The sequence below is a fragment of the Blennius ocellaris genome (assembly GCF_963422515.1).
Source record: "Blennius ocellaris genome assembly, chromosome: 5".
Lineage (NCBI taxonomy): Eukaryota > Metazoa > Chordata > Actinopteri > Blenniiformes > Blenniidae > Blennius > Blennius ocellaris.
Window position 1 is genome coordinate 27,496,745 of NC_137654.1, and position 24,069 is coordinate 27,520,813.

Sequence of the window (24,069 nt, forward strand, 5' to 3'; positions counted from 1 at the left end):
TGCCAGGTTTTTGCAGTTTTACCAATAAGAAACGGTCAAAGCTTCCCTTTATTATTTACCTCATTAATTACACTTTTGCTACGAACCGGATGGCACTTTTTTTTTTAAACCTCTTTCGTATCCACAGACTTGTTTTCTTTGTAAAAAATGTGTAATTCATCTTTTGCTTTGCAGTTAATGGCTTCATTAATCATTTCCTATTGTTTCTCCCTTCCTCTTTCTTTCTCTCTTTCTTTCTTTCCCTCCCTGCTGCTTCTCCTCCTCCTTTCATCTTGAGTCAGTTTCCACACAGGCGTCGCCAGATTCCACATAGATTATTTATATGCTGGTTTATGTGAGGCCACTGGCTGACACACTTTCATCATCATACATGTTCGACGCTCCTTCGGCTCTGTGTCAAACGCTCGAGTCGGTGAAGATGCAAATCCTTATCCTCCTCGCCCCTCCGCGTTACGATCTGATGTTCAATATTCGATTGAGCCCTTTTATAAACTGCAGCTCCGACTGTGTGACGCCTGAGACTCTGAGGTGCAGGGCTGCTCCACTTAACGTGTGCGAGTGAGGGAGGGGCTGCTACTTTCAATAAGGCGTGTCGTTCTAATGAGAACGTGTTACGGAGACGAATTATGTGATTGGACACAAGACATATTTTATTCATAAAACGGCTTTCTTCGTGTTGCTTTTTCCCTCGTAGGTTTCTTGCCCTTCTTTCTTTCTTTTTTTTTTCTTTTTCTGGAAGTCAATGTGTTGCACATTTCAAACAGAGAACTTAATTATAGAGCAATCCTGGAGCTTCTGCAGCCGCGATCAAACAAACAATATTTAAAGTGTCACATTGATACTTAAAAAACACAAATTTTTTTTAGATATCAGATGCATCATTACCCCCCCCCCCCCCCACCGCCCACCCACCAGTTGAATTATTCATCTGCAGACTGCATTTATGTGCGTTCTCCACTGAGAAGAGACTGTCATCTGGACTGCAAACAGCTTATTAGGGGGAAAGTGTACTCTCTCTTTGAAGGGCTTCGAATGAGTCACCCTCACTCCTCTTCTGTATCTCTGAGGCGTCTCTATTTACATTCTTCATTTTCTCCACAAGTTTTCCTTTGTGCCTTCTGCTTCATCGCAGCTTTATTTGCATTGGTTTATAGAGCCTCACATCCATACTCTTTTTTTTTTATATAGCCTTATTAGCATTCAAAGAAGTGCCCAGTCATTGCTTTGAGGCTTTGGCTCTGCGGTTTATAGTTTTATTCATATCTGATAGGGCCCGAGAAGCAACCATCCGACAAACGGATCATTACAGAAAAGTTATGCTCAGTGTGTCACCACCGGTATGTAATTTGTTGTTTGTGGCAGTGGCTTATTGGGGTATTTAAAAAAAAAATACGATATGGGGATGCTTTTTGGTCACTTCACTAACAACCCACCCTCAAATCCTCCTATTTCCTGCAGGTCTTCAGTGCATGAAGCAGACAGTAATCCATTGATTTAAAGGGTTTAATCAGATGCAGTTCCATTATGGTTGCATTTTATTTCATGCTTCACAGGTTCAATGCAAAAAGGGCCGCAAGCGGTTACAATAAATTGACCTCACATGATTGTGAGTATTGCTGCCGTGTAGGGTTTGTATGAAGAGGTAGCACGATATCAAACTATTGATTATACATTCTGCTGGCTCTCTTTTGCCTTTTTCACTGTTTCAAAGTCCAGAAAGATAAAAAGTGGCCAAAACCAAATCAATTTTTGGTGCAACTCCATGAATAGAGGGGAGGTGAGATTAAAAACCTCATTTTTTTACTGTCAACCTTTTATAAACGCCAAGCCACTAATTTCCCTTTTGAATACAGAATATATATATAGGACTTGATATTTATAGCTTAACACTGCCGTGAATTACTGTAATTATGTTGCACTTAATTCTTGCTTGTGTGCAATTCAACATTGGTGCTCCACTCACAATAAATGACTCATTCTTTAAACCAAATGAATATTCACGAATGTACATTGAAAAGTTTCTTCTTTCCTAAGATGAAGTCGACAACACTGAACACTATGTGTCTTTCCTCTGCATCATAATGTCTCGGCACCACCGTGTTACAAGATGGGAGGGGAATGATCCCACACACCAGATTGTGTGCGAGGTCCCTGTAGAGGTGTTTCATTTTCAGAAGAAAGAAAGGCAGAGGAACTGCTTTCATGATAACCTTGTGAGGTAACGTCGAATATTCTGTGCTGCAGATATGGATTGGCTCGGTATGACTCATATTCCGTCTTCTAGACGGCATGAAGCTACGTTTCCCCTGATTCATCGACCCTGCTTGCCTTCCACGATGCTCTGTGAAGTGTGCAGAAGTTTTCCTCCATTTTCAGAGACGCCGGATGTTTCTCTGCAGATAAAACTCACCTTTTTCTGGAAATTAACAACCATCAAATCTGAACATTTGATTTGATGCAAGTCATAACCCGACAACGACCCAGTGTTTGAATATATTTCTCTCAATGGCTTTTGCAGATACTTCAAACTCTGTCCATGATGATTTCCCTTACTATTCTTTCTGAGTGCACCTATCATGGGTTTGGCTTAGAAGGCACAAGTAAACCATGAAAAGAAAGTGGGAAAAAAACTGTTATTACTTCCAAAAAAACATCAGTGATGATAATCATGCATAATGTTTTTCCAAGTGGTGCACCAGTAGTTTTACAACCTTTAACAACAGACAAAATATGCACAGTAATGGTTCAAATAAATACCAAAAACAATTTATGTTTAGTTATTGATTTAAAAAATGTAGGTGAAATTTCTTTATGGTATGTAAAATGATGCAAACAGAGGAAGAGGAAATGAGGTCAGTGAGGTTGTGGACGGCCGTGTAATTTAAAATGAGTATATTGTCGTATATGTATAATGTGACACGAGGACATAAATGTAAAATGCATCATAAACAAAAGTGCATGTTTATTATTGTGGGATCGCATGGCAGTGTAGCAGTTAGCATTGTTCAAGTTCAATCAAAGCCATTTTTAAGTAAAATGTGCATGTTGAAGGTATTGACCAAACCTTTTAGATTAACCGCTTCTCCAACAGGGAACAAATTGCAATCGCTTGCTGGACTGCATTTGTTCGATAACAATATACAGGTAGTTCTTGTATTTGACCCCCAAAAAAACAAATTGACCATTGAAGATATAAAATGTTTACTGTCCTGTGCACAGCAGAAAATAAAACCACCAGCATGCAGCAAAAATAAAAACAGAACCTCTTGAACAAGCTATAAATATAAAGTTAAAGGGATCCAAAAGAAATTGTGAATGACTTTCAATAAAAGAGATAGAAAGATGGTGTCCAGAAGAGGGCGCTGTGACTCTGCCTTCTCATGAGTAAAACACATATTTCAGTAATAAAATTCATGTTTCTATAGACTCACCCTTTCTACCACTCAAACTTACAACATAAAGACTCCCACTTTCATGATCACCCCCTTTTTTTTCTTTTTTTTTTTCTCTTGCTGACCTTTACAGGACGAGCGTCTCAGGAATACACAAGCAGCAAATATTAAATTGGCCCTTTCTTGCAGTAGTGGGACTGAAATCTATAAAATGCACTGTGCCCAGTGTGAGTTGAAAGCAAAGAGACTTAAAGTTACCCTTTAGCTCTCCTGACATTTCTCCAGCAGCCCGGGGATTTAAAGCTGAGTGGTGTCGGGCCGGAGTCTGTCTCGGCTGTGGCGAGTCCTCTATTGATCACCTGGCAGGAAGACAAAGTCCTTCTCAGTCGTGGGGAACCATCCATCATGGAGCTGCCTGGGACACAGCGGAGAGATAGCATGGCACTGAGAATCCATTAGAACTGAAACAGATCTTTCTCTGCAACAAAGATCAATGGACGACATGTCCCAGCGGCTGTGATGCCCGTCCTCTATTGGATTATGATCGTCTGAAGAAGACTGGCTGTCAGGATTAATTGATTTCAGGCCCCATTATTATTGTATTGGTGGATCCTTGGAAAATTCTGGCTGTTATTAGTAAAAAACAAAACAAAAACGAAATTAATTCAGTAGAACATAAATAACTCAAAAATATATTCATACGTCTGAAAAGTTAAAAAAAAAAAAAATCGTATTGGTGTGATTTGATGTGAGCAGATTGCAACAACACCTCTTTTCTTTCTGCCCCATCCACCATAACATCCTGGCCCTCGGATGCAGACGCAATGAAAGGCCACAGTGTGTCCGCGTGTGCGTGAGGCCGTTTGTAGCTGCTCCCAGGGGCCCGAGGGGCCACGTGACCTCCGGAGGACGACGGGTCAGTGAGCTCATCCACTCATCCACAGTCAACAATCCAGACTGTAACTTCTTCTCAGCCGTGCTATTTTCAGCCGCCGAGACGCAGCCGAGACTCTTGGAGACGCGAAGGGGGGGGGGGGCGCCTCGTAACAAAAACTAAATTTAATGTTCAAATGTTGCTTCGGGTTCTTTTTTTTTTTTTTTTTTTGAAGTGACGGCAAAGTGAGGCGCAAAGACTTTGTTCCGTCCGCCTCGACTTGACAGGTAATTTGAACCAACCAAAAATAACAAAAGGCTTTAAATAATTACATCTGCCTCGGCGCCGGTCGTGCACGCGTCCACTCCGTGAGCCACTGGAGCTGAAAGAGTGGAATGAAAAAGAAACAACTCAAAGAGATAAATTCAGGCTTATGTCCTCCTGCTTCAAAGCACAATCCCTCTTTGAATATCCACTCCCCTTAAATATTTGTACACCCCCCCCCCTCTCTCCTGTACAAACTCTACAAATACTCACTTATATGTGTACTCCTTGTTGAGTCAAGTATCGGGAAAATATTTACAATGTATACAGTGGCCACAGGCAGTTTGTTCACCCTCGGCGTAGGATAAATATTGTGGAGGGATTGACCTCCTCCCTTTCAGGGGCAGGTCACATCTTTCAGCTTACAGGCTGTAGAGAGTCGGCCACTGTTTGGCCTCGTCGACCCACAAAAACCTTAAATATTCACGTATCTCTCATAAATAAGAACGATGTGTTTTTTGATCAATCGAGTCCCACTTTTACATTTTGTATTAATTTCCCCACAATGAAACCACAATCTTCATTTAAACAGCGAGCGCAACACTAGAACATTGTTAACAGTGTTGATTTATGGCGCCGGCCTGACTTCAGACGAACTGAACCTCAACGTGTAGAAAATTAAATTTCTTTGCAGGAGAACTGAGCAGATAAATTACAATCCGCCTCTTCAGCAGAAACCCTCCTCGCACGGCGGCTGTTTCTAATCAGCGTCTGCTCCCTTTTTTTTGAGATGAACGCGACGCCCATTTACGCGGGAGCAAATTTCCTGCCGCCGTGAAAGCGGCACTGAGGCTTGAATGAATGATCTCACGTCTTCGCCTCGCGCCACACTGCAGGGTCGGCCTGCACACACTGCTGCGAGCCCTCGCCACCACCCAGACAGCTGCTGAATTATTGAGTTCATGTGGCTGGATTATAAAGTGGGAGGAGACGGGCCCACATTTATTTACACCTGCTGCGACCTCCTCCGATCAATGCCCACGTGAGCAATAGTTGTGTCTTTCCAATACATGAGGTTTTTTTTGCAGCTCTGTTGCCCAGAAACATAGAAACAAACAAAGATGTCTTCCACCTCGGCTTGTTGCTGTGGGAAGTTTTTTGCGGTTTTCGTTGACGTTGCTATAGTTTCCGTGAGTCGGAGGACATGGGTATTGGCAGGGGATCTCCATTTTGTTGCCCCCCTTGGAGAGTCTTCCTGTCTTCCTGTCCGTCTTCCTGCCTCTCTATTTCCTTCAAGACAAAAGAGGAGCCAGAGCCGCTCTGAGGAACGGGCCCTTGTTTCTGAGGTGATGTGATTAAAGGCTTTTGTCTGGCCCCTCTACACACACACACACACACACACACACACACACACACACACACACACACACACACACGCACACACGCACACACGCACACACCACAGCTGTTTTAGTTAATTGAATCTTCAGGAAAGCAGACAGAACTGAGGGGAGACTGACACGTCGAATCAATAGAGTGGCACTTAAAGGAAGTCAAGCTGTGGCTGAAACGAGCCAAATGTATATCTTTTTGTGAAAGTTACTGAGCCAAACAGTTAATATATCAAGATGTAAATGATTGTAGTATTTAATGCATGTATATAGTCTGAAATGCCACTAAGCTGGTTCTGCTCAGCTCCATACTTATTTAAAATGTTTAAATAACCCACTGCGTATTGTATTATCTAATGAGTTATTCCACATGGATTGGCTACTTGTATTAGGGTTAATGTGGTAATTGAAGATGGATGTATGGATATAATGTGTTACACTGCACTTTTTCCACACAAGTCCAATAACTTTTGAAGTAAATTCTTTTCTATATTATGTTTTTTTTCCAGATTGCTTCACCGTACAATGGCAATTTTCAATCCCGTACTAAGAAACAGACTAAGAGAAACAACATTCACTCCTAAGTTATTAGGGCAAAACGACATCCAATACTAATGAACATTTTATAACCCCTTAAAGAAATCCAGTGAGCAACATATCCCATTAAGACATTAAGACTTTATTAAATATCTCTGACTAAATATATCATTTTGACCAGTTTCAGAGTAAATGGTACATAATGGTTTTCATTTTACAACAAAAATACTTTTAATGGAAGTATTTGTAAATCAATATAACTTTAACCGCTGCATACTGAAGTCTCAAGCATACAGCATATAGATGAAACCAGCTTATTTACAGTTCATTCTTTTCAAATGATTAACGAAGCATTTCCACTGTAAACAATAACTCTAGATTACCAATTTTCAAACTTCCTTTTCTTTAGTTTGTATACATTATTGGTTCCTCTTGGAGCTTTTCTGATGCTTCTATGATGGCAAAAATGGCGGCGCAAGAGAAAACCTCACCTCGACCAACCTGTCCTTTTATTTTTTTTTGGGGGGGAGATTGTTAAGTTTGAACAAAACCCTGCAGGCACCAGACAGAGCCACGATACTCTCATAAAATAGTCACACTGCCAATCAAATCACTAGATAGAACAGGGAGGGGAATATCTGGTGGCCAGAGATGTGTCCAGTTAAATAAATGAGGGCACAGCCACGAGACAGAGTGAAACCCGGCAAAGTCATCCAAGTCCTGTGGTGAAATGCCTTTTCTTTCCTTTTTTTTTTTTTTTTTTTTTTTTTTAGGAGACTGCAGTTCCTTAGAAAAGGGATGATGTAACTGTGAGTTGACGTAATTGCTTATCAGGGTGATTATACTGGTTTTGTGGGCCCATTGATTAATCAAGTGCTCGTCTGCTCAGTTACTATCAGTTCTTTGTCGTTAATTTAATGAAGACATTATTGGTCCCTGGAGAAATTGAAGTCCTGGATTGGTGAGATTTTTTTTTTTTTTTTTTTTTTTTTAATTCATGATTTAGGGTTGATTAAACCATTGCCAGCTAAAGAGATTGCTTCCTCTGCGTAAATGCATCTGCATCTGTTCTGCACTGGCTGTGATAACAGGAGTCTGACTCATCCAAACATGGTGCAAATGCTTTGGACGCGAATGCCTATTAGATCGCTGGCTGAGGCTCGGGACTGCAATCCTTCTTTATTCAATAATCCGTGGCAGCATTAATGCACCGTTGTCACCGCTGCCAGTTTATGAGACTCAACAGCCTACGAAAGGGGAGCCACTACCTCCAGACATCTACTCCATTTAATCAATGCAGCTAATTGTGACTGTGGGACGACTCTGCACCGTGTGAACCCGTCGTTGTTGTGCATACCACAAGTGGTAGGCGAACAAAGAGAAGAATCAGGTGGGGGGGGGGTAGATGAATGAACAAGATTAGAAACTTGTTCAAGGGGACACTAGTTTGCGGTTTGCAGGAGTTGCTCACCCGGCGATTAGGTCGCCTGTGAAGAATGGCGAACTATTTGTCTGATGTCTACAGCTTGTTTGACCAGCTGTCTTCCAGTGACGGTGAGAGGGAGAACTGGTGTGGCCAGAATCTTGTTCTGAGCAAACTCCCACAATGCCAAGAATACCTTTGTGATCTTGTCCCGTGGCCATTTGTACGCCTTATCAGGTGAACAAGAAATGCCCTGACGGCGATCTTGACGACTGCGAAAAGGGTAATATGAGGAAGACTGCCTCCACTACACTCCTGGTTCCCTGGGAGACTGGCATGGTCAGCAGCCCTGGCTCCAGCCCCCTCCTCTTCCTCCTCCTCCTCCTCCTCATCCTTCCTCATCCTCTTGCCGATTCTCTCCTGTTTGTGAAGGAGGCGTGTGAGCAAGGAAGAGGCAGGGCACGTTAGCCTGGGCTGGGGGAGTGGAACTCAGACGGCAGGCAAACCATACACACACACACACACACGCACACACGCACACACACACACACACACACGCACACACACACACACACACCCACACACACATGCTCAGTCAGCGTAAGTGACACAAGTGCTGGCTCCATTCAGCTTTGAGTTGACTGACTCGCTGCCATCCATTAGCTGCTATGCCGCATAGAAAGAGGAGTTTCACTTTTGGAGCCTATGGAGGGTAAGATTGAAGCATCCTGATCATTTTATAGAGTCTGTCATCAGTCTGTCTTGGATATGTTTGTGACTGTCTGTGTGTGTGTGTCTGTTTCTGGTTTGATGACAGTGCAGATTCTTAGTCTGCATTGGTGCCTGCATGTTTGTGCATTTATATCAAAACAGCCTTTGTTCTGAATGTCCTGCAGGGTATTTTTGTTGTTGTTGTAGTTTTCCATTCTGAACGGCTCCTCTCATAATTGCTGCTGCCTGATGATGATCAGTCACAGAGGATCATGCTCTGTGCACTACATGTTGAGAAGTACTCCAGATTTTGGGTGAGGGTGTGAGTACGACAATGTAAACAAGATAGGGGGAGTGAGGCATAACAACTGAATACAAACTAAGGCGGTGAGTTCACAGGAAGGAGCGTATGCAATGAATGTCCACAGAAAAATGCAACATCACAGTTTGTCATTGTGTGTGTGTGGTGGGGGGGGGGGCTACATTTGTTCTTATTGTGTGTATGATCTGATAGATAAACATGTGTTATATCGATAAGTGTCGTTTGCTCCTCACTTGCCAAATATTCCGGTGCTCGGCTTCAGACTTTAGGTGTAGACGCAGAGTCAGCAAAGACTTGTTTTAATGGTCAGGAGGTGAACAGGTGGCCCCCGTGCCGCCTCAACTGTGAACATGTGTGTTGAACGTAAACTCAGGAAAGCCTGGAAATGCCCAATCAGCCAACATCCAGCGGAGACGGTTTTAACCAGGCTTACATGTGCAGTGCCTTTTTGTGTGGTGGTGACGGTATTAATGTCGCTGCGTGTGCGTGTTTGTGTGTGTGTGTGTGTTTGTGTGTGTGTGTTTGTGTGTGTGTTTGTGGGCTGCAGGATAGCATTTATGATGCAGAGCTTTCTCTGGAAGAAAATCCAATTCTACAGTTTGTATCTTATGGACAGTCCACTCACGGTGAACTGAAGTTAACCTCAAAGGAACATTAATGTGATTCACCAACGTTAGAATCAGGATAGAAAGTATTCAGACAAGGCTGAAGGTTAATGAAATACATATTGGTTAAAACCAACCACCGGCTAGTTCCCATGTAGAACAACTTCTGGCACAGCATTTGTTGATTTCCTGAAGTTTGTTCCGGGTGTTGCACTAAATCATAACTGAGGTTTCTCACCACCTGTCAACCAGCAAAGAGGTGTTGTCCTCCTTCTGGCCTCAGGGGGCAGTAATGAGCTCAGAACAGCTTTAACATTTCTTCAACAGGGAGAACAAAACATGGTGGGGATTTTTTATTTTTTTTTTAGTGAAGATTTACTTGCAACCAGAAAGGTGAGATGTATAATTCTGTGGAAGAGTTTCCACACCGTGTTTTACAGATTTAAAAAAACAAAGGCTCCAGAAGGTTCAATCATAATGACATTGCAAAGTGTTAACATAATGACATCATCTGCAAGCTGTAAATGACATACCCCCCATATAAGACGCCTGAGTGAAAAGCGAAATAGCATTATCATGAAATCCACACCGTGAGGATGAGTTCATGGAAACTTGCAGGCTGAAAGCTGCAGAAATGGATTGGCCCGGGAAGATAATCCCACTGTGGGCCAAAGATTTCAGACTATCTTTTTATATTTATTTATTTATTTATTTAAATAAATTTCAGGCCCCTTTTCAGAACGTATTCCTACTGGGGTTTTTTTTGCACTGGAACCAAAGTAAAAGGGGGAAATTGTCTTTGAATTAATACTGTGTTACTGTATTTAAGTAGATTTTTAAGTTGTTTTTATGTCGATTTGAGAATGATCTGCTTTTTACTATTAACCCAACATTTGAACACAAATATTTGTACTTTTTTAAACTAAAAAAAAAAGAAAGAAGAAAAAAGCATCTGATGGTAACAGTTATCCACAATGAAGATGCAGAAGTTGAAAGGATTTATTAGGGGTAAAAGTTGCATCGATAATGTTTGACATACCAAAACTTCCTGTTTCAAAAATATAGGTTGTTATGGAACTTGCAGTGTTTTATAAGGTTCATTAAAGTTGTTACCTGTTTCTATTTAAGGAATAATTGATTAACATTTAAATCAAATCTATGACACAAATTGAGTTTTAAATTGTATATTTGCTGATTATTGGGCTTCTGTAGCCAAACATAGTTTTGCAGTAGTAATAATTATAGTATACTCTCAATATAAAATACTTTCTTGTATTTTGCTGAAGTTGATATGTACTTACTTCTGTTATTACTCTCGTATCTGTACTTCCACTTCTGTAAAGGAAGTAATTACTTTTTACTCCTTTGTTTATGAGTCATTTGCTTTATACTTATTCAGACCAAGTGACATCCAGACCTGTGAAAACAAAAAACGTACATTACGTTTTGTGTGTCTGTTTACATGACAATGATGCACAGAGCACAACTAATTGAAAACGCGCCGACTCAGCGACACAAAAGTTTTAAGATACTGCAACGACAGTAGATTGACAATAATATTATGGCTTCCGCCAGAGTGGCACAACTCCCAGTCCATGTTCTCCTGGGACTTGGTAGCTTTATAGATGAGATTCACCGGAATAACAATCCAACTTGGCCGTCTATCCACATCTACTCGCCATTGTCAGTGTTTATAGAGTGAGTGGATGTGTGTGCAGCTAATGTCCCGACATGAATACTACACTGTATTCAATGTAAACAGACAGTGTTTTCAAAACATTGCTGTGTAAACACAAATCTTTCCTGAAATGAAAACTCAAAAATGACGTGTTTTCTCTTGAAATGTTGTCGTGTAAACGAGGCCTAAGTGAGGCTGTATGTCGCCCATGAACTAAAATCAATGGACGTGAATTGTCGTACATTTTTTTACATGCTGAGTTCTCGAGGTAGACTTACCTACTCCTATGTAGAAATGGGGAAAATAAAATGTGCTCAAAGAAATTCATTATTTGTTACATCTACGCTTCATGCAGCAGTTTGTTGGAGATGTCTTTGTACACAAAGGAAACAACTGTTTTTTAGCAGCGGCCATGAATGCAGTTACACCTGGTGTTTTGATAGATTGGTCTGAGTTCGTACACCTGTAATGCTCCTGGTCCTCTCATTGGCATTCACAGAAGGGAGTCTGCTCTCGGCACATCCGTCTGTCTTTTATGCAGCATAATTGTGGCGTCAATAATTCATGGAATGACCACTGAATGTGGCATTTTTATGTAAAGGATTTTTTTTTTCTCTTACATTTTTATGACTCTCCTTTCATTATTTCGTAATGCAATTATCGGGGCAGCCAACTGCTGTCACGACGTTGCAACACTTAAACTTTCATATCCTTAAAATGCGTTTTGCTGCAAGCTATTCCTTCTACTTTCCAGAATTCTAACTGGACTTGCGTGCCAGTTCTTCACGTGAGACATTCTGTAAGCGGCTCGTCATCGTGCCACTGAGCCCGTTTCCCCTCAAATCGTGAAATAAACAGCGAGCTGTGACCTGTCGGATGAACTCGGCGCTTTGGCAGTGACCTCAGTGACGAGGCCTTCAGGCAGCCTGAACAATGCCGCACGTTGCAGCGACCCGTAGAGAGACTGAACGAAGGAATGCTCGCCTGCCCCGTTCAAAAACAAGTGACTGGAGGGACGGACATTGTTTTGAAATGGGAGCAGGCCTCAGTTGTCTGGAGGCATTCTCTGGTCATCTGATTTGGAAAATGTAATTGCTAAGTTAGTTATGGCTTGTATGTCACCCGTCCGTGTTTCAGCTGAACTCTGGGTTGAAGGCGGGATCCACCGCCGAGAGGCCACTGGTCCATCACGGGGCAAACACACAGGGTTACGCGCACTCCCGCCGAGGGACACCGATTATCCTCAAACACTTTTCTTTGAACTGTGTTGAGGAAACCAGAGAACCTGGGAAAATAAACCTCTCGCAGAAAAACATGCAAACTCCACACAGAAAGGCCGTCAAGCCCAACCCGGACTGGAACAGGCACCGTTCTTAAAGTGAGACTGCCGCTGCAACACCGTGCAGACTCATATTGATCAAACTGTGTTAAGCTTTGGTAGTTTTGGTATCTATAAATAGAATAGAAGAGTTGAGAAAGGAAAAAAAAAAAATGTCAGTGCCATGTATAGTAAAAGACAACAGAAAATACTTTTTTATGATTTAAACATGATTTTTTATTAATAGTATGTAGTAATTTTTATTAAGTTCATGTTCATGTTCATGTTTTCAACAGTTTAACATGGTTCTGTGGTGGTTAAGATTGAGAAGTTCCTCAGTTTAAATATGAGGCTTTAGGGCTTTTAAGTGCAGTTGTGTATGTTCACCCTGTATATGATTTTTGTTGTTTTTTTTTTTTTTTGCAAGCCCAGCTCAATAGCATGCATTTGAGGCTGTCTGTAGATGTGAATGTGTGACTTTCTGTCTGTTTGCCCTGCTTTCAGCCATAATCAGCTGCTCGAGTGACCTCTGACCCCAAGTTTGAATAAAAGATGGATAGAAGTACACTATATTTAGAAAACCATTTAACTATTTCATATTGATATAACAAGGCGCTTTTTACATTTCAGCATGATCAAATCTGAGTCCGAGTCTCCTGAGGTTACATTATGCATCCATAAACTCGTGCCGTGTGGGGATTTTTAATGATCTATTTCCTGAACGTATTACAGAATGCTGTGCTTCGGCGAACAACAGATACGCGGTCATTTTGTTTGACAAAAGCAAATGTTTACATGACAAAAAGACGATTACGCCGCCCGCCAGAGATACTTGAGAGCCGGGGGCCATTCAGGTAGCTTTCCAAGGGCAGTGGCAAAGTAAACAGGAGACGCGGGGCAATGAGAGGGCTCTTCAGAGCCTACTCAGTCAGTTCACCTTGAATATTTACACTGACAGTCACATTCACATTCACAATGGCGAGCCATCCTTGGAGAATAATGGATAAGAAGGCACGGCCTGAGCTCCAGTTAATTATCTAATGCTCGTGGGGCTGCCAGTCTGTAACTTTACTTCACGTTAGGCTTTTAACTCCCTCATACGTTCACGTGCAAACAGTTGCACAACTGCAATTGAATAGTTCGAGTGGCACTGAGTTTCTTACATGTTATACAATTGTTAAGAAACGACGTGTATCCGATGATCTAGATCACATTTTTTAAAATATGGAAACGAATACACTGACTTCTTTGTTCTAGGTCCGTAATGGCTAAAATCCCTTCATTTTTTTTTGACAGAAATACATATATATGTCTATATAACAGTATACAACAATGACTGCAGTGTCAGTGTAATGAGGGTGAAGCAGTGAAATAAGATTTTTATATGGGACAGCTGAACAGTGTGTTTTTATTATGTGTTAATGTACACCATCTCTGACGGAGAAGAGACGGACTTATGGTGTCGCCTCATAGCAGAACTTACTCTCGGCAACTGAGAATTATCTTGCAAAATCTTCTATGGGAATTCATCACAAAATACGCTTGGTGCTACTCAGTCAGTACTGCCACTAAATACACACGAGAGGCATAATTTGAATACGTATTGCACTTTTAATATCCTAAAAGTGTCACGTTACTGCAATGGCATTTGGTTTTGTTCTCCAACCAAGATGGAGATAATACAAAAACATTTAATGCAACTGTGTGTAAAAGCTATTCTAAAAGCTCTCGTTTGGTATTTTTGTCGGTAACGACATGAAATCTACATTGCATTGATTGAATTAAGAGCATTCACATGCCTGCTGCCCAGAAAACAGAAGACTATTTATATTTCCACACAGACAATATGAAATACTGTCATTTGTTTGTTTTGTTTGTCGAGTAAGTTCAATATTGCTGTAACCAGAAGCTTTGGTACCAACGTTTGTGCTTTCATTCACTGTATCTTACTGTCGGGGAGCAAAATGAGGACATTCAGCTGCTTTACACTTATTTCTCTGTCAATGGACTCATTCAGCTCACGTAAGGCACAGATACAGTAAGCAGCCCAGATTTGTACACATTCACTATTGTTTGGCAGCATTTTTATTTATTTTTTTGCTTTTTGTAATCACTCCTCGGTGTTTATCATAAACATACAATAATTGTTTAGTTTTTTATCCCCCACAGCTAATTATTTTTAAATTGGCTCGCTATACTGAGGGCTGCAGTGCAGAGTCAGAACTTACAAGACGTGTTTATGCAGGTGAAAGTAAGTCGGCTGGCTGTCGTCTCACGTTTATTTCACTTTATTTGTCCCTTATTTTGGGCATCAAGTGTCAGTCAAATCATGTATTCCACACTCCGCTTTTGCCTGGACTGGATTATCTCAGCATTTTTTTTATATACATTTTGAAAAGACATTTACAAAGACGCAACTCCAACTGGCTCCGGCCATCCCTCACATTTTTTTTTTTTGGTCTGTCATGTTGGGATTTATTTCGTAAAATACCCTGAGCAGACTTTATGAATGAATTATGTTTCCTTTCACTTCATGTCAAAATTTCAGTTCGTCAGACTTTGTTTCAGGCTGAAATATGTGCAGGATTATTGATGATCCCAATTCAGGCTTCGTCATACTTTCCTTTTCCCGGTGATGATCAAATTTTAAGGTGGAAAATTACTGCTGTTCATTGCAGTATGTTAAAAATTAACATTTTAGAGATGTCATATTTTGTATCAACAACACAGAAGAACCAAAAAACCATAAAAAAGAGGACATCACACAAACTATAAATGAATAGAATATGATTATACTTATAGTTTTTTTTCCAATTCAAGGGCCACATAGAGACTAATGTGATCTTTATTCGGCTGGACTGGTAAAATAATAGCAGCATAAACTAAACATTTTGAAAACTCCAAAACACTATCATTGGTCAGTTCAGAAAATGCTCATACATTCCAGACTTATGTTTGGTGTCACAAACTCTTCATCCTTCAGGGTGCGTCATCCTCACAGTCTCACCTCACTGTGTCATACTGATGATTTGTGATTTTTCACAGCAGCCTCTTGCTGCAGTGGACAGTTTAGTGCATGGACATTATTTCTGTAGCACATTATTCTGCTAAATATACTTGTTTTTTTGTTTTGTTTTGTTTTGTTTTTTTTGAAAAAAACACCCTGCAGTCATCCTAGAGACCAGATCATCTGTAAGTTTGGCAGTGCTTGTTATTCTGAAGGCACAGTTCACGACACGTAACCTTTCCGCCTCTGTTTTGATCGCCGAGGATCCTGAGCTGTCCAGACTGTCCTTCAAACTTCAGTCGCTCTCGTCCCACGCAGACCGAACTGGGCGTAACATTTCCTCGGACTCCGCCAGAATTTATAGCAGCTCAAGGGAAGTGGGAATAATTTCTCTGCAAGTTTAGTTCGTGCATCATTTTCAGTGCATTAGTTGATGCAAATGGCTTGTTTGTGTTGTAACATAGAGACCGACAGCGCTGACCTTTCTCCATTCAAAAGTATTGAGTGTGATATCTGAGTGTTTAGTCTCTAGTTAGGATGTTCAGGTATCACCCCCCCCCACCCCCCCGACCTGAATTTGCTTGCACATATGTCGTGGTCTGGGTGGATTATGCTAAATTCACAGTGCTTCTTATATGTCAGATATAGAATTAGCAGGGCGGAGAGATGTTACCACGGCAGATTTGCGGCTGAACAACAAACTTGTTTGCGTTAAGCTGGATTTCCTCCGGGCTGACTCCTCAGCCCTGTCTGTTGACCTACTTGCCGCGAGCAGTGCTGCTGACTCGGGATATACGACACAGCTCAGCTAATTTCTGAAGAGAAGAAATGTTTTAAAAGTTTAGTAGAGGAATTAGGAAATTACAGACTGCAGTCGGATTAAGTTGAATTAAGTAATTCCCCACTGCTGACATGGTGGTGCGCCGGGTTTCCGAGAGCTTGCCTTTGGCCTTTTTATCCCTTGGTGATGTTTGTTTCTATGGCAACTACTTTTGTAGTACCTTGCAGAGAGGACAGAAACAGGATGAAAAAAAAAGAGCTGCTGAGCTGTAGTTCCTGTATGGGTTGTGTTGTAGCTTGTCGTGAACTGAGTACTCAGTGAGACCTGAAACCTGAGGGGTTTTTTCTTTTTCCTTAAAGAAATTAGTTTTACATATGCTTATTTAATTATTTGAAACAGGGCATATGCATGTTATTCACACACACACTGCTTTCCTCCACTCCAGTCAGGACAGAATATTCTTTGTAATTCTGCTCAGAGGAAGATTTTGTTATTTTTTACTATTGTCAGCTCTTCTGCTCTGCTTCTTCCTTATTTGTGCTTAATCCGTCTCTGTTTCATGGCTTTAGTTAGGTTTCAGTTAGGTTTTAGTTAGTGGTAGAGCTTTTTTAATTTCAATTTCTGTATGATAGTGCAGCATATCTTCCACTTCGGGTTCTGGATTTGACTTTGGGTCAAACATGGAGGGCCGAAGCCTCGTTTGTAATCATATTTTATTTATTATTTAAACCGCATTTTCTCACTGATGTTCACCACGGGGACAGTGACGCTTTCCGTACAGACACACTAAAGTCGGAGGGTGTGGCAAGCAGTTGTAAATTTGCATTCAAGGAGACGTGCACTCAAGCAAATCGACCTAAAGAGGGCCTGTTATAGTCCGGGTGAACATTTTGCTGTTGAGACTTATCCTTTGTATTTCTTGGCCCAAAGCATTTAACTAGAATTTCATGAGGATGCTCATGACTGCAACGGGTGTTGGAAAAGAAGGAGCGTAGTATGTCACCTTCAAAGCAAATTTACAAACGAGTCTAATCTGTTTCAGTGTATGATGACATTTGTTTTCCTGGCACAGCAAGAAGAGAGCATCGCACGTTGCCTGGAGGACTGTAACTAATCTTTGACAAATTTATCCGTCTGTCTGTCCCAGTATGCCGAGGTCTCAGCTGCTGGGTATCATATTGTGTTGCCTTGCAGAGGGCACGTTTTATTTCAAATTTCCTGTATTGGTTTTGGTATTTCAGCTCGGAGCCTTTATCCAATGATCTCGACACGCCCCGGTTGATTTCATTTTATGGGAATTCCGCGAAACCTGAGATTGGGCGACCAGCACAGGATGAGGCTTAGAAACTGTTTTTCTTAGTGATGCAGTACAAATGAAAACAGCGCGCCCCTCCTCACACTCAGCGTCTTGAGAGCAGAACTGACGGCCCGGAGGAATTTTGGCGCCCTCCCAAGGACCAGTGAGCATTCCACTTAAGATGAAGCGCTGATGTATCTGCGCGCGCACACACACACACACACACACACACACACACACACACACACACACACACACACACACACACACACACACACACACACACACACACACACACACACACACACACACACACACACACACACACACACGGTTGTTTTGCTCCGTGAAATCAACACTGGTGGTATATAGGGGCTGAAACCACCCAGCAAATTCTATTTGAGTGTCATCAGATGTCACATGGAGGCCCGGGCTTCAAAACGATGAGTGATCGTCGGCACCGAGGGGGAATCAGGTGACAACCTACTGTAACAACACAAGTCTGTTGATTCGTGACTCCACAGTGCTGTGAACAAACAAACGCCCCCAGGGCCCATTTCCTCTCACTTGCACAGTTTTCTCAGAAGGGGGAAGCTTTGTGCTTTCATTTATCTTCGGAGATGTTCTCATGACAAAAGAAGTGCAAACATTTTTACTTTTGCTTCCGATGTCGCTTCTCCTGGGGAGTTTTTGTTGACAGTGAAACTTGGAAGTTGCTTTTTATATGAATGAAAACTGGAACTCAGTCTGTGGCCTTGTCTGTGAGCACGGGCGTATTATTTTTAGACTTTGCAAAGAGGATTGTTACTTAAGAGAGGAATAACATTCACCGCTACCCGCAGGTTGACATGTTTTGGTTTCAGCTGGGTGTGCAGTGGTGTATTGGTTACTCTGGTTTCCTACGAAGACTTTCCCACGTGGGTTTGTGTGTCTGGAATCGGCTCCGGATAATTGAATCCTTTCATTCTCAATATAAATTGTTGTAACTCGGCTGACGTATAATTTTTGATCTCGTGCCACTGTCAGTTCACGACAGTATTCCCACCACCATCAGCTGTAGTTTGGGAGCAATTAGTGCTATTTTTGCCTCACGGAGCAGCTGCCATGACACCGTGTTGTCTGTGTTCCGGCTCAGAAAGAGTCTTGTCTACTCACAGAATTGTTGTGTGTCATGCACACAAATCATGTCCACGGAAAGATGAGTAAGAGCTCTAAACCCTGGTGGTCCCACTCGGAGGGACAGGGAGGGAGAAGCTTTGACATGAGGGAAGAGGCCAATGACACAGGGTCAACAGCGAGGGGAGACCCAACAAAAAAAATAAATAAATAAAACAGCCTTATTCAGCTTGGGTATTCTCTGCGTGATGCATTTTTCTAGTGGTGCATCATCCCGGATAATTGTCAGGAGTTAGGATGATATGACACTGAGATTCAGCCACTGAAGTCATGAGATATTCATCATCTTCAAGACGGCTTCATTCCATTTAGCCGAAGCTGAAGCCAGCTGAATATGTTGGAAGAAGGCCGGGTGAACACAGAGAGACAGACAGTCACAAACACTCACGTTCACATCGAAGGGCAATTCAGAGACATCAACTAGCCTCAAATGTATGTTTGTGGCCAGGATGAGAAAACCAGAATCCTTAAAGGAAACAGAGGAAGATTATGCAAAGTGGATTCAAACTGGAAACAACTTTTAGTATTATAAAGCCAGACTTCTAATCCTTGCACCACCGCAAAACCTCATGATACATACTTAATATACATACATGATTAATTTCACTCTGTGTTACTTCTAATAACTATAAAACCAACATTTGAGTGTTTACTGGATTCCTCGAGGGTTTATAGAATTCTGCCTTATGGGCTTCAATTTGACAATTAATGGCTTTCTGTGAAATCAGTTATGGGAAAACTAATTAACCAGGAATTAAACATGGCCCCTGGTCATCATGAATTTTGTCTGCCAGGCAAGATGTTCATGCTGTATTTCCTCTGCGCCGCCAGCGCCATCTGTTGGCTGAAGCACGTCTACACATCCTCACTAAAACTCCTGTGCTGCACCTAATGGATCATTGTTCCTCTTGAATCCTGCTTGAGTCTGTTTGTACAGTGATTTGAGAACAGACGATGTGCTCCTGATTGACTCTGCGTAGTGAGCCGCTGGCACGTTACAAACCAAGACAAGATTCATTTTGTCCCAGAAAAATGCGGCCTCGTAATCATCCTTTCATTCTTGGAAATGCATCTTCAACAGATGGCACGAGTTATTTCAGGGTAACTCGGCTCACCGTATAGCCATCCTCTCACTCCGGTGCCCGTCTTTCAATGTGGAAAGGGTGGTCTGCAAACCCTCTGTGTTTCCTGCACTTAAATACAAGTTTCAAGTGTATATTGTTTGTGCAAAAAGACAATGCACGTGCCATGAAAAGTGTCATATTTCATAGCATTTATAACATGTGATATGTTCTCTCTCTTTTTTTTTTTAGAGTGGACAAGACGTTCTCTAAAGCGAGGAGCTTATGGTAAGTTCTGTCTTTAATATTGAGTTGATTCGGGTCATGGCAGCACTATCGGACAGAGAAAATAAGACCTACACTATAAGTGATCAGAGTGGATTACCATTTGTGAAGCTTGATGGTCTCTGAAGTGGTGTTCAGTGTCACTGATTGAGAAAGACCTTGACGGTTTCTAATGTGTGAAGCGGTTCGCAGAGTGGCCAGTAAGTGAGATGAATGAGCCAATGAAAAAGGTAGAGCAGATGGGCAGCGGCAGGGAAACGGATACCCGGGGCCACGCTGCCACCTCCGCAGTGCTGGCAGGGCCGGAGCACTGCTGTCGGTGGAACGTGGCGGCAGGCAGGGGTCTGAGCATGCACACCTCCTGCCTCTGCAGATACCTGTCTCCATTTTTGAAAGCTTTTCGGTGTGGTGGCACGAGCGCCTTGACCCCCTCGTCCCCTTCTGTCTGACGGCGGCAGCTTAAGCAGTCCTTCACCACAGTATCGCCAACCTCTTCCCTCTGGAATACAGATATTGGAGGATACCTCTCTCTCTCTCTCTCTCTCTCTCTCTCTCTCTCTCTCTCTCTCTCTCTCTCTCCCTCTCTCTCCCTCTCTCAGGCCCGCATTACTCAGCAGTGACTGGTCTTGTTTGAACAGGCTGTGGTCTGGCTATCAAATACTGCGGCGTGAAACAGATTGTCCGCACCTCATTGTAGAGAAGAGGACAGTAAACACTGGAGCAAATTAAAGATCAAGAAGACGGGGATCTAAGAGACGATGCGAAACAGCAGAAGAGATAAAAGAATTGTGTGAGAGGATGGAAGGAAAGAGGGACTGACTGGGTGAGGTGACATGAGGAAGAGAAATTCTGATGTCTGCATTACATCAAAGAAGAAAAATACTTCAAGCAGAGCCATACTTAATCCTCCCGGCTATATTCTCTTAGCTGGCATGGACTTTTATTACATTATCATCCCCAGCAGGACAGATCAATTTCTATCTGGAAGCCCTGTGGTGCACGGATAAAGCGACCACGGCTACAGTGAAAGTGCCCCGAGACTTTTCATAAACACCTTCCGCACTTTTGTAAACACTGCAGTCTGGACATTGCAGCAGTGAGCTAAAAAGGGCAGCAGGGCTGTAGCACAACGACTCAACAAAATGCCATGCTCACCTTTTCGATTTAGAAGATCAAGAAAATTCTGGTGAGTTTCTCAATAATCTCACTTATGCGTAACGCTTTATGAGGAAAGTGGCTGCACTGATCAACTTTTACAGGTATGAACGTTTCTGACAAAATAGATGATCGCAGAAATCCTGATTGAACAGTTGTGCTAGATATCGAGATCTGTGCTGCTTATGCAGGATTTCTAGATGTGTATATATAATGCATATATTCTTTCCACTCAGTGCACCCGATGGACGTATTTACCTTGAAAATGTGGAAAAAGAACCATGAAGTATTGTGTTAAGTTAAGCATAAACACCCTGCACCTGAAGCATAGGTCAAGTGCCAATAATTTTATTAGGAATAAATCCAATGTATGCCAGAAATTACATTTTGGTACCTTTAAACCCTTTATAATTTTACCCTTCATCCTTATTCATAATCTTATTATTTGTTAGTAGAAGTCAATATTCACTATGCTGTTAGAACAGGATTACAGAACCGGCAACATTTTAAAGCTACAGATGGTGAAAAGGCTCATTGAAGTATTTCAATGAGCCTGGTTAAAGAAAATATTAAATTAAATGTTGTTTAAGAGACTCTTTAAATGTTTCAAACATTGCTGTTAGCATCGCATTTAAAAGTTCCATATTATGCTAAATTCACTTTATAATGGCTTTCGAACAGTAATATGTGGCCCATAGCTTGTGTGTGAGGCCTTTATAGTGAACGTGTGCTTATCCAGGCAAATCAGATCTTTTCCCTTTATGATGTCATGAATTAACCCCTCCCTCTGGTAGTGGAGCTAAACTAAGTAACATGTTCAGATACTCAATGTTTTTAACTAACCATTGTGAAACGTCCTGCTGCAGCTGCAGAGTCTGAACTCCAGTTTTTTTTTTTTTACTTGAAACATAGCGATAAATCTGCCGTAAACATTAGCACATGGTGCCGGAAAGCAGAGTCGTCTCCCCGAGAGGAGGAGATGACTGTTCTCTGAAGAGCTCACTAGAGGGATTGACTGGATGAAATTCAGCACCAAGGCAGGATTTGAGGAAATACACTTTGAATACAATATTGTTGATCCTCTAACACCTATGTGAAATGGTTAAAAAAAGCTGTTATGTATGGGACCTTTAATATACAGTATATATTGTTTTCCTTTTATAGTCAATAGTGGCTTTAAACATACTGCATGCTGTATATGATATGGTATATGGTACTTGTGGAAAACTGATTTACAACATTTACATGCCAAAAAGGCTTGAGGGTCAGTGATATCAGCGGCCCCCCATACTGTGCTTGTCTCCCTTTTTGGATGGGCGTTCGATGAGCCCGAGGGGGTGCCACCACGGTTTTTTTCTCCTCTAAGATTTGTCAAAAATAGATTTGTGCATGTTAAGAAAACAAACAAAAAAAAAAGCACTTCCTACAAGCTAGACGAGACTATTTCTGGTTTATTTCAAACCACTTGTTTTTTGTACGTTTGTGTGCCTGCCAGTGTTTGTATACGCCGTGACGTTTGGCAAATCAAAGACCGAAGAGTGGGGAGAAGGTCCTTAGGCCAGGGATAAAACATTGGCAACCACTAATCTATAATAATGGCATTATATCGTTGTTGTGTGCTGTATTTGTATTTGGGATCCGGTGAAGAATAAGACCCACTGTAGCCGTACGGCCGATGACACCAAATCTGTTGCTTGTATTTAACGGTTTTGATCTTTCAACTCTTGCTGCTGATGAAACGTGAAATGACCATCTTCTATCGAGTCACCGTGGGTCATACACAGTAAACAGATGATCCTCGAGCCCGTTTTCCACACTCTCCGGGGCACGCCTGTAATTGGTTGTAATCCTGTCTTGCTAAGCTCCCTTGATGGGAGGAAATGGGAGAGGAGGGTCAGTGTGGATAATGGCTGGACTGAGATGTTGTATAAGAGCCTCGCTCTCCGTTTCTCTCCCTTTCGCTCACACACACACACACACACACACACACACACACACACACACACACACACACACACACACACACACACACACACACACACACACACACACACACACACACACACACACACACACACACCCAGGCAAAGTGCACTCTGCCTCTCTGTCCCCTGAGCATGATGGATTATTGTTGCATTCTGCCTGTTGTATGTCGCTCCCTGCCCATTCTTTAAAACAAGTTGGCCACCTGTCCCGCTCTCTTAGCCACGCTTCAGCACACCTGACCTTCCTGCAGGACAGGTCTGCACTATTGAACCAGCCCCAGGTGCTACTTGTAAAAAAAACAAGTCAGACAACACCCTGGAGGAACTGACACGTGTCTTTACTTCCAATGTAGCAAGAAAAATGACGCAATATTTGTTTTTTTTAACCTAAAAAAAAAAAAAAAAGTCTCTCTTGAAATGCTGCAGCAGATGGTTCATAACTCCCTCTGCAGAAAAATGTGTTTTAGTCATTCTTACTTTTTCAACATGTTGAAGCCCGACAGTGCAGAATGCTGAATTTGCATTATCTGTGTTACTGTGTTCGACCACGACTCTAAATTTAACTTGCGTGGAGTTTAGATCTATGTGGTATTTGCACAGGCAGCCCATCGATCCGCTGGTCTTCTGTGCCTGCTTTAGTTAGGGTCGCAGGAGAGCCGGAGTTTATCCCAGCTGACACCAGAAAGGTTGCCCGTCTGTCACAAAGCTAACACAAAGAGACAGACAATTACCCACACAGACACACACACACACACACACACACCGCACTCACACCTTCAGGCGGCTTACAGTCACTAATTAACCTAA

The 24,069-nt window shown here is 42.0% G+C and overlaps 1 protein-coding gene across 1 annotated transcript in view; it reads left to right on the plus strand.

The window, feature by feature from the left end:
- Positions 1-8,549: 8,549 nt before the first annotated feature.
- Positions 8,550-24,069, plus strand: part of LOC308130561 (rap1 GTPase-activating protein 1-like) — a gene marked incomplete at both ends in the record, with an annotated part of 47,470 nt that continues 31,950 nt past the window's right edge. The window contains 2 exons of the mRNA XM_080496964.1: positions 8,550-8,593; positions 20,090-20,125. Of these exons, the coding sequence (XP_080353090.1) occupies positions 8,550-8,593; positions 20,090-20,125 (80 nt within the window). The remainder of the gene's footprint in view (positions 8,594-20,089; positions 20,126-24,069) is intronic.